Source organism: Heteronotia binoei, chromosome 1, assembly GCF_032191835.1.
Source record: "Heteronotia binoei isolate CCM8104 ecotype False Entrance Well chromosome 1, APGP_CSIRO_Hbin_v1, whole genome shotgun sequence".
Classification (NCBI taxonomy): Eukaryota; Metazoa; Chordata; class Lepidosauria; order Squamata; family Gekkonidae; genus Heteronotia; species Heteronotia binoei.
Genome location: NC_083223.1, coordinates 156,407,740 through 156,420,003, shown reverse-complemented (window position 1 = coordinate 156,420,003; position 12,264 = coordinate 156,407,740). Strand labels below are relative to the sequence as shown.

Below are 12,264 nucleotides of genomic sequence, written 5' to 3'. Positions count from 1 at the left end.
GGTCAGGAGATGCAGGCAAATAAATGCCATAAATAGTAATAATATTTGTAAATGGCCCGATGAAAAGCACCCACAGGTTGCAGAGGGAGAAGAAAGCACCAACATTCCTTGCCCTGTTCATCTTGTTCCTTCGCATTCATTACCTTTTAAAGTATCTCATGATGAAGAGCTGTTCTAGATTGAAATGAGTACAGGGACAGTCTAATTTTGACTTATATCCCCTGCATGTGATTTTCTGCTTCTGGCTTTGTGAATTGGCAGATTTCCTATTTTTTTAGTTGATCTGGTTTAACATTAACTCTATAGGAATACATTTGGAATGGTGGCTGTAAAAGCATGGGCAATGTTATGTACACACAAAATGCTCCATTTGCAGGATATTAGGCTTAAAAGTGTATAACATCAGTTACTATCATTAACTGGTAATATGGAACCTAGGGTTGCCAAGTCCAATTCAAGAAATATCTGGGGGTTTGGGGGCGGAGCCAGGAGACATTGGGGGTGGAGCCAGGAACAAGGGTGTGACAAGCATAATTGAACTCCAAGGGAGTTCTGGCCATCACATTTAAAGGGGTAGCACATCTTTTCAAATGCCTTTCTTCCATAGGAAATAATGAAGGCTAGGGGCACCATATTTTGGGGTTCATAGAATTGGACCCCCTGGTCCAATCGTTTTGAAACTTGGGGGGTATTTTGGGGAGAGGCACTAGGTGCTATAATAAAAATTTGGTGCCTCTACCTCAAAACATAGCCCCCCCCAGAGCCCCCAATACCTGCAGATCAGTTCCCCATTATTCCCTATGGGAATTGTTCTCCATAGGGAATAATAGAGTGCCCAGTAGACATTTCCCTCCCCCCCCATGCTTTCTAAAGCAGGGGGAGGGCCTCCAAACCAGGGAATCCCCTGCCCCCTCCCTCTCTCACACACACAAATACTTACTGGGTCTTGTTCCTACAGAACTTTACTTGCTCTGAAAATGAAGCAAAAGAAAGGGAGGGGCCGTTCTCTGAGGAAACTGTTACTGATCCTTTCCCATGAAGCCCTTCCTGTTTCCTGCTCAGCCTTAAAGGCACACATTTTAAAAACTGTTTGCAGGTTTCTAAACCTGCAGGAGCTCTAAAACTACAAAATTACTGTGGGGGCTGGCTTCCCCCGCCGGCCAGCTGGCTGGGGGCGGGGAGAAGCCTGTCAAAATGGGGGATCCCCCGCTGGGACCTGGGGATTGGGAAGCCTAATGGAACCTCAGAATTAGCAAGATCTAGTATAAATAATAGTGATCTGGTCTTCTGCCTTTGCCTTGTGAACAGTGTAATACCCTCTGCCTGCTGTGTCCCAATCTAGCAGTTGGAAAACATATACAGTCTCGTATTTCATCCTGGTATGGCTACCTACAGCCCCTTCATGTCCCTGGCAGCATTCTGTGTCACAGTGGCTTCCATGTATCATGTAGCTTCATAGGAATCATTCCAAAAAGCACTGCCATAGAGAGAAATATTGCGTTAATAGGTAGCCACAGCTGAAGTGAAGAAAAATAGTTGTGCAGTCTGTAACTTTCAGTAGAAACAGGTACAGCTTGTTGTTCTGCTTGTGGCTACTAAATGGAAGCATAACTAATTTTCCACTGGTGAAAATTTAAACTTGGGAAATACATTATTTTTAAAAGATGGTCATTTTTGTTGTTCAGTCGCACAGTCGAGTCCAACTCTTTGTGATCCCATGGACCAAGTCACACCAGGCCCTTCTGTCTTCCACCATGCTCCGAAGTCCACTTAAATTCATGTTGGTTATATCAGTAACACTGTCCAGCCATTGCATCTTTTGCCACCCCCTTCTTCTTTTGCCTTCTGTCTCTCCCAGCATCAGGATCTTCTCCAGTGAGTGCTCCCTTCTTATTTGGTGGCCAAAGTATTTGAGCTTCAGCTTCAGCATGTGACCTCCCAGGGAACAGTCAGGGTTGATTTCCCTTAGGACTGACTGATTGGATCTTCTTGAAGCCCAAGGAACTCGCAAGAGTCTTCCCCAGCACCATAACTTGAAAGCATCTATTCTTCTGTGCTTGGCCTTTCTTATGGTACAACTCTCGCAGCCATACATTACTACTGGGAATACCATCGCTTTGACTATATGGACTTTTGTTGGCAGGGTGACGTCTTTACTTTTTATTATACTGCCTAGGTTTACCATAGCTGTCTTCCCAAGGAGCAAACGTCTTTTAATTTCATGGTTACAGTCACCATCTGCAGTGATCCTGGATACCAGAAATGTGAAGTCTGTCACTACTTCCATGTCTTCCCTTTCTATTTGCCAAGGAGTGATGGGGTCGGATGCCATGATTTTAGCTTTTTTGATGTTGAATTTCAAGCCTACTTTTGTAGGTTTGAACAAGATCCTCCTTTTTCACCATCAACAAGAGGTTCTTTAGGTCCTCTTCAATTTCTGCCATTAGAGTGGTGTCATCTGCATATCTGAGGTTGTTGATGTTCTTCCCGACAATCTTAATTCTGGCTTGTGTTTTATCCAGGCTGGCATTCTGCATGATGTACTCTGCATACAAATTAAATAAGCAGGGTGACAATATGCATCCTTGTCGAACTCCTTTTCCTATTCTAAACCAACAGTTGTTTCATATCCTGTTCTTGAACCTTATACAGGTTTCTCAGGAGACATGTGAGGTGGGTTGGTACTCCCATCTCTTTAAGGACTTGCCAGAGTTTATTGTTATCCACACAATCAAAGGCTTTAGTGTAGTCAATGAAGCAGAAATAGACGTTTTTCTGGTACTCCCGTGCTTTCTTCATAATCCAGTGAATGCTGGCAATTTGATCTCTAGTTCCTCTGTCTTTCCGAAACCCAGCTTGAACTTCTGGTAATTCCCGGTCCACATACTGCTGAAGCCTAGCTTGTAGGATCTTTAATTTATTATATTTATATCCCGCCCTCCCCTGACGGGCTCAGGGCAGCTGATATAATATAATATAATATAACAAGTATTTATTTATAATATTATATTAACATGACCTTGCTGGCGTGTGAAATGACTGCAACGGTGCAATAGTTTGAACATTCTTTGGCATTACCCTTCTTTGGAATTGCAATATAAACTAACCTTTTCCAATCCTGTGGCCACTGTTGCGTTTTCCAAATTTGCTGACATAATGAGTGCATCACATTTAACAGCATCTTTTAGGATTTTGAATAGGTCAACTGGGATACCGTCATCTCCGCTCGTTTTGTTGTTAGTAATGCTTTCTAAGGCTCATTTGACTTCGCGCTCCAGGATGTCTGGCTTGAGGTCATCGATTTCACCATTGTGGTTGTCAAGGACAAGATCCTTCTTGTATAATGCTACTGTGTATGGTAATATAAAATCATAAAAGGTCAGCTGATGGTTAAATAATTGTTTTTAATAATGAGAATGGGGCTCAATAGTAATTTAGCTTGTTCTGAGAAATAAACGTCAACAAACATCTGCTAGTGCTCTTAGGCCTTACTCTAGGTGAGAACATCTTCTGGTGCTCTTAGGCCTTACTCTAGGTGAGACCAGGGTTTGCTAGATCAAAATGATAGGTGAACAAGAAAAGTCTATTGTACAAAAATTGTCCAGGGTGACGAGAACTAAATCAATGATTATATTGTTTGTTTTTGTGTATTTAAATGGCTTGTGACATAGCTCATAACTACAATGAAACTAGTTTAGTTTCTGCATCAAAGAAAATCCATTCCAGTGTGATTTTTGGAGTGACAAAATGAAATTTGTTTTTAAAAAAACTTTCAATGCATATAGTTTTCACCCTATAATTGTTGTAAATGAAGTTGCACAGCAGTATCTGAGATGATATAGTTTTATGAAATCACTACACAGTTCTATTAATCTTTCCTTTTATTTTAAAGCATCTTAGCGAAGACCTTGAGGATTCCTCATGTTCATCAGCACAAAGAAAAATTAATAGACAATTTTACAAATTTATTATATTTCCTGGCAAATGGATAAAAATCTGGTATGATCGACTTACCTTGTTGGCACTGTTAGATAGGTAAGTTTTTAAAAATATAACTTACACAATGAATTAATGGAATTCATTTATTCTTCAGTTCAGCACTGATTTATTAGAATGTATTAAGTGGAACACAGAAACTTCAGTGGGTGAGGTTTGGTTTTAAAGTTCATAGCAATGTTAGGAGTATTTATATTCTGATACACTATCAATAGTATGCTTTATGATAATACTAGCAGTCCAATCAATGAAAATCAAACACAATTTTATTTTGGCATGCACACACTCAAAATAGGGTTGCCAGCCTCCAGGTGCGGTCTGGAGATCTCCTGCTTTTACAACTGATCTCCAGCTGGCAGAGATCAGCTCCCCTGAAGAAAATGGCTACTTTGAAGAGTAGACTCTATGGCATCATAATATGCTGAAGCCCCTCCCCCCCTCCTAGATCCACCCCCAAAGTCTCTGGGTATTTTCCAACACAGACCTAGTGACCCTAACTCAAATACTTGCTTAAACATACACAGGACTCTTTTTGTAGGAGGAACTCCTTTGCATATTAAGCCACACACCCCTGATGTAGCCAATCCTCCTGGAGCTTACAGTAGGCTCTGTACTAAGAACCCTGTAAGCTCCAGGAGAATTGGCCACATCAGGGGTGTGTGGCCTAATATGCAAAGGAGTTCCTCCTACAAAAAACCCCTGAACACACATAACTACACATACTAAACTACACGTGATGGTGGCAGACACTTTTGCTTGAACTTGGGTTTGCCCCACTCTCATATAGAGCATGGTATGGAGGGAGTCCTTATGCCACATCAGTTATGGTGTTTAAATTTTCTTCCCATCTGTGTCTTTTCCTTCCTCTGCTGCCCGTCCCAGCAAGCTCATTTCTCCTCACCCAAGGTTGAGCCTTGCTGAGTAAAAATTACCTGTGTGGGAGGTGAGGGGGCAGCATGACACTATAAGCGACATATATGATCCTTTGGTTTTGAGCATATGAATACAATCCAGAGGAAGTTAAGATATTGAAGTCCTGTGTAAACCAGTAGGACTTGAATGCAATGTTACGGTCTCAATTTACATTGTTATAACTTCTGTGCACTAAAATACTGGTAAACAGAAGTCTTAATCCATGGTTACCTTTCTGAGTTTGAAAAAAAAAATCTTGTTTTATTCCTACAGAACAGAAGATATCAAGGAGAATGTTTTGGCGGTTCTTCTAGTAATCATTGTTTCTTTTCTTGGCTTTTTAATTATGAACCAAGGCTTTTGTAAAGATATTTGGATCCTCCTTTTCTGTCTTATCATGGCAAGTTGTCAATATTCCCTTCTAAAGGTAAACAAAAATAATGTAATGCATACATATATTTTGTATTTATTTTGGATCCGGTAACTTCTGCAGAGATGTAAACTAATTTCTGATTCTGTTTTTAGAGTGTTCAGCCTGATCCTGCTTCACCAGTACATGTAAGTTATAACAAACAAAAAGCTTTTGTTATCCATGTCTCTTGACCCATGTTATCCATGTGGTTTGGCAAATTACTGAAAAACCTTATAGTAAGCCATTGTTCTTGAATTTTAATCATCCTGCTTTTTAAAACACTGTAGCTGATTATTACAACTAACTAGGTATTTAAAACATTTCTTTTAAGCATTTAAATATCAAGCCATTAATATGTGTGTGCATAAAATATTTAAGCAATTAACACAAAATTTATATACATACATAACAACACAGCCAGGGAGGAAGTTCAATAATTGTAAGTGGGAAAACACTAAGCTAAACAAAAAATATACACCTAATTATATAATATGACATATGTTATTTATTCCTTAATAAATTAATTGTTTTTCTCTCAATTTTGTGTTTATCTGTGAATAATCTTTTTAGTGTAATCAACAGTAGATACTTATTTTCTCAGAACATGCTGATTAAGTTGTATCAAACTGACATAAATGTGGGGGAATTCTTTTATCCCATTCCCAGTTGTCCTAGTGTGGTTGCAGATGTTATTCAGAAGTGTTTGAAAGAGAAGTGTGACTTGAGCATTCATTCTTTTTCTGCATGTTTCAAAGGGTGATTCACACATCTTACCCAATAGGGAGATGTATGTTAGAAAGGCATCTAGAAATCACGTATCATCTCACATGTGAGATGGATGAGTCACAGCTTCATATGTTAACCAGATGTGTGAAAAGAGGGTTTGTGCAGATCACTTTCAGTCTCTCTCTCTTCTCTCTCTCTCTCTCTTTGTTAATTTTTAAGCAATACCCATAGAAAACGAGATGACAATTACTGCACTGAATACATATCTAGGGTTTCCTTTAAAAATATAGAATGTATAGATTGTAGGCTGATTATCAGATTTGAAAATAACTATTTATTATATGCAGGCCAGAAAAACTTTTAAGATGAGAAATACTGCCTGGGAAATTTATATGGTTGCTACTTTTGACATGCTGTAGTGATATATAACTGAAAGTTACATGCTCCAGGAAAAACCCGATGTGCTTTTTGATTCCTGCATAATTCAAAAAAGTTAGAATGTCTGAATATTTAGATACATGTTCCATGTGTTATCAACTAATTTATCTCTAATACTGTGTAGATGGCTATGAGCACAACTTTTCCCTCCTCCACCAAGTTTCTGAGCAAATAGTGCTGGATATAATCTTTAGTTATAAATGCTTCCTATGTAATCCTGAAATCAGTACATCCAACATAGTCTTTTCAGGAGCTACGCTATTCTTCAGATGGTTGGAAATTATTGTATGATTTTGATTGGATGGAAAGCAGGAAGAGATTGGTGACAATGGTATTTTAAGTAGATCTAGGTGGGCAGCCCTGTGGGTCTGAAACAATAGAACAAAGTTGGAGTCCAGTAGCACCTTTAAGATCAACAATAAAACTTGGTTGGTCTTAAAGGTGCTACGGGACTCCAACTTTGTTCTAATGCTATTTTAACTTAATTATGTCTGTACTGATGAGCATATGCAGAAATAGCATTTTGGCAGCTATGAAACACATGAAGCTTCCTTGTCATGAATGCAGTCATGAATGCAATCAAAGCTGATATTTTTTACTCTGAGTGGTACCAATTCTCCAAGGTTTTCCCCAGAATATGGGGAAAAGGTCTTTCTCAGAATATGCCAGAAATCTGTGGAACCTTCTGCATGCATGCTCTTCCATTGATTTCTGGGTCCTTGTAAAATTGCCTTATGTATAGGCCTTTGCTGCACACCAGTGAGAAGAACTTGAGGTTCAAACCCCCAGCCCCATGGGCTCAAATCTAATGAAACTGCAGTGTAATTTATTTGCTTATTTAAAACATTTATTAGTTGCCTTTCTTCCCTATAGGAAGGTTATCTGAAGAAAAATATCTAATGTATTAAAACTATAACAGATGGATTTTATTATCAAGTTCATGCCAATGTACACTTATAGCTGATGCCAAAATCTTGAATTTCTCTGACCCCCCCCCCCCCCCCATTATAAAGTGTGTGGAATTTCTCAGATACATCAGTTTAAAGGCATTTAATGTTTAGATACAGAGTGGGCACTGCCATTAAACAGCACATTAGTCTGTAGTTCCACTTGTTATTACATATGATGTTTCCAGTGATTTCTAAGAAATCGATATTTTTTTAAACCATTTATTAGTTCCATACATCACATACAATTATAAACAACCTACTAACAATCAATACAAACAATCATCCATACCAACAACCAACCACCCATCCAACCAAGGAGCTTAAAGGTCACTACCATAACACAAATCCTATTTTCTCATAATAATTCCCATACTTCTTGCCCAAAAATATAATGGTTCCCAAATCTTTCTGCATTCTTGCAAATTTCCATCTCTTAATCTTATAATTAATGTATCCATCTCTGTGGCTTCAAATAATTTTTGCAGAAATTCATCTCTGACTGGTGTTTTGGAGACTTTCCAATATTTCGCATACAAAATTCTAGCAACCGTAATTATATGGCGTAAGAGTTTTTTTTTCAGATTTAGGGATATTTTCTTTACACACACTCAGTAAGTACAATTCCGGCGTATGTTGGAACCTTATTTTTAAGATTTTTTGACTCCAGATATTAATCTGGGTCCAATATATTTTGGCGTGTTCACACTGCCACCAAATATGGTATAGAGTCCCCTTAATTGTTCTACATTTCCAGCACTTGTTGGAATAACTTGGATATATTTTAGCCAATCTTTCTGGCGTAAGATACCAACGATACATCATTTTATATAAATTTTCTTTAAAAACAGACAATTTGGTCAATTTTAAATTTTGTTTCCAGATTTTTTCCCATTCCGCCAAATCAATACTAAATCCAAAATCCTTTATCCAACTTTCTTTAACACTTTCATCTTGCATTTTAATCTGTAACAGCCAATTATAAATTTTTGAGATAAATTTCTGGTTATCTTGGATTATAGTATCAAATTCACTTAGTTTTTTGGAAAAACCTATTTCCTTATCAGATTGGTATCTTGACTTTACTTGAATCTTAAGCCACCAATCTAGTTTTACATTGTCATCTAAATTCAAATTGTTCTCCTTATCCAATAACAGTCCATAATTATAATTATTTTCCCAACGATATAGATTGGGATGAGTGGAGGCTTTTACTGGAAATAACCAAAATGGTACATAAATATAAATCATGTTTTTAACTTCCATCCATGCTCTGTATATCGATTTCCTTATTTCATGTATCAAAAAGATATTGTTTCTTGAGGGAGCCTGATACCAAATATAGGGATGCCATCCTCTTACTAGACCTGCACCTTCTAATATTAATAACCTTTTGTTCTTCAATACTAGCCAATCTTTTGCCCAGGATAGACAGCATGCCTTATAATAAATTCTCCATTCAGGTAATACAAAGCCTCCTCTTAATTTACTGTCTTGCAAAACTTTTAATTTTATCCTAGGCTTTTTATTCTGCCATATAAATGTTATCATAATCTTGTTAAACTGTTGAAAAAAGACTTTCAGTAATATGATTGGAACCATCTGAAACAAAAATAAAATTCTGGGTAACACATTCATCTTAATTGAAGCAACTCTCCCCTAAAGTGAAATTTGTAGATCCGTCCATCTAACCAAATCTGCTTGAATTTCTTTTAAGATCTTTTCATAATTATCTCTTTGTAATGTTTTCAGATCATTCGTCAAGTAAATACCTAAATACTTTATTCTCTTTTCATGATTAAACCCAGATTTCATTTCTAAATGAGTAATTTGTTCCTTAGTCATATTTTTGGCCAGAAATTTAGTTTTATGTACATTTATTTTAAAACCAGATACTTCTCCATATTGTTTCAGTCTCTTCTTCAAATGTTCAACTGACGAAATAGGATCTTCTAGTATGAATAACAAATCATCTGCAAAGGCTCGAATTTTAAACTTTTCGTCTTGGATTTTTAACACCCCTAATTTCATCATCATCTCTTGTCTTCTTAATCAAAAATTCTAATGTTAGTACAAAAAGTAAAGGAGACAGTGGGCATCCTTGTCTGGTACCCTGTTCTATATCTATCGAATCAGTAAAGTGACCATTAAGGTTTATTTTTGCATTTTGTTTAGTATAAATAGCTGTCACTAATTTTCTAAAAGTTTCTCCACATCCAATAGCTGCTAATGATTTTAGAATGAAATTCCAATTGACATTATCAAACGCCTTTTCTGCATCTAGCATGATGCCCGCAAATTGCTTCTCGGGATGCTCGCAATAATGTTCTAGTATATTCAAAATAAATCTTATGTTCTGTCTCATCAATCTCCCCGGAATATAACCTGTTTGATCTTCATAAACTATAGTGGAGATAACTTTTTTTAGCCTATTTGACAGGATTGCCATGAAAATTTTATAGTCAACATTTAGAAACGAGATTGGTCTATAGTTTCTAATATCTGATGGGTCTGTCCCTTCCTTATGAATCAATGAGATCAAAGCCTCGCTCCAAGATATTGGCATTACAGTAGATTCTTGTATTTCCTCTATCACATTTTTATATGGAATCAATAGGATTTCTTCAAAACATTTAAAGAATTCGATTGGCAATCCGTCAGGGCCTGGTGTTTTGTTACTTTTATGCCTTTTAATTGCTTCTATTATCTCATGCATCGTAATAGGATTCTCTAACATTTCCTGCTGCTCCACCGTTAGTTGTTTAATCTTAACATTCTCTATGTATTCTTCTTGAGATTGTTCTGTAATCTCCTGTTTTTTATAGAGATTCCGATAAAAATTTTGAACAATTACTTTCATTTGGGATTTTTGTGTAACTTCTTCTTTATCTTCATTTTTAAGTGATCTTATAATTTTTTTCTCCCTTTCCTTCCTTAATTTATACGCTAATAACCTACTAGTCTTATTGGCACTTTCAAAATAGTTTTGCTTCACCCACTTCAGCTTCTTCTCTAATTCTTCAGTAAGCAATAAATGTATTTCATGTTGTATAGCATAAATCTTTAATTTTATTTCTTTTGTATTTTTAACTTTTTGTTGTTTCTCTTGCTCTGTTAATTCTGTTATTAACTCATTATATGATTTCATCCATTCTTTCTTCCTTTTTGCTGCATAACTGATTGCAATTCCTCTAAGAAAGCTTTAAAGGCATCCCAGATTACTTGCATGGATGTATCTTTTCTCAAGTTGCATTCAAAGAACGTCCTTATATCTTTTTTAGCGTTTTCTGCTGCTTCTTTTAGAATCTGTAAATTCAAAGTCCAACGATTATTACTTGGGGAGTCTTGCAAATTAACTTGTATTGGATTGTGATCTGCATACGTCTTCGGCAATATACTTGCTTGGTTAACAGATATAGTTAAGGAAACAGACATGCAACACATATCTATTCTAGACCAGCAACTGTGTACTTGAGAGTAATGAGTAAAATCTTTAGTGTGCGGATTTTTCATTCTCCAAACATCTATCAAGTTAAGCCATTTTAAAAAAGGTCTTAGGTAATGAACTTTGAGATTTTTTAGCTTTCGCTTTCTCAATTTTTTATCTTTTTCCACATCAAACACAACATTATAATCTCAAAAAATACAGTAATTTTCCAAACCACATTCAAGTAATTTTTCATGCAACACAGTAAAAAATTTCTCCTGGCTATTATTTGGAGCGTATATGTTACCCACAATCACTTTTTTTTCATTGATTTGTGTTTCTATTAATACAATTCTACCAGCATCACCACTGTATAACAAATTAGATTTTATCTGCTCTTGCACATAAATAGCAACCCCCCCTTTTTTTCCCCAAATCACATGAATGGTAAAGCTGTTATAATTTTTTATTTTGTAAATATTTTATATCATCTTTCTTGATATGCGTTTCTTGTAAGTGTATTACTTGAGATCTTGTTTTTTGAAGTTGAAGGAAGGTCCTCTTTCTTTTTTTCGGTTCATTTAGTCCATTTAGATTAACTGATATAATCTGTAGTCCTGCCTCGGTCATCATCCTAATACAGTATTACTATCCAATATCTTTCTTTGTTCTTTTTGCGTTTGCAATCTTGTCTTTACTCTTTCCTTTTTCTTTTTCTGAGAATCATCTTTTTCCATTCTATTTAGGTCAGTCTCCTCTTCTTGGTCTTCCCCTGACTCAGACCCCTGACTACTTAACGCAGCAAATTTTTCCCAAAAATCTTCCATCTTTTCTAGTGAAGTTATATTATATCTCTTAGTTTGGTAAATAAAAAAAATCCTTCTGGTACCAGCCATCTGAATTTTATGGAGTGCTTCATTAACCAAGTTGTTAGTTTTCTGTATCCAAATCATCTCTGTCTTATTGACCAAGGTATATCCTATAAAACTTTGATATTGTTGTCTTCCCATTTTAATCCATTTTCTCTTGCCACTTTCAAGATCTTCTCACATATTGCAATTCATGTAAACTTAACTTGTATCTCTCTTGGCAAGTTAAATCTTTTAGTATGGGCCGAAGCAACTCTTTTGGCCCAATCAATCTCTCTCTTCCCATTTTCTAACAATTCTTCTTCTTCTATAGTCAATAATTCTATAATCTTACTTTCTATGTTCTCTCCCTTTTCCTCTGGGATATTTTGAAATCTTAAAAACATAAGCCGCATTATCCATCTCCAACTTTGCAATTCTATCTTCTAACTCTAACAAGTTAGCTTTATTTTCCCGAGTACTAGCTGATGTTGCTTTCCCTTGATCCTCTAAATTTTCTACCTTTGCTGACAATTTATGTACTTGCTGCATATTAGC

General features: G+C 36.4%; 1 protein-coding gene across 1 annotated transcript in view; it reads left to right on the top strand.

Moving 5' to 3' along the window:
* The window catches only part of PCNX2 (pecanex 2), a 293,389-nt gene that overhangs the window by 65,261 nt on the left and 215,864 nt on the right, over positions 1-12,264 (top strand). Inside the window, exons 10-12 of the mRNA XM_060242977.1 lie at positions 3,893-4,035; positions 5,182-5,335; positions 5,434-5,466. Of these exons, the coding sequence (XP_060098960.1) occupies positions 3,893-4,035; positions 5,182-5,335; positions 5,434-5,466 (330 nt within the window). The remainder of the gene's footprint in view (positions 1-3,892; positions 4,036-5,181; positions 5,336-5,433; positions 5,467-12,264) is intronic.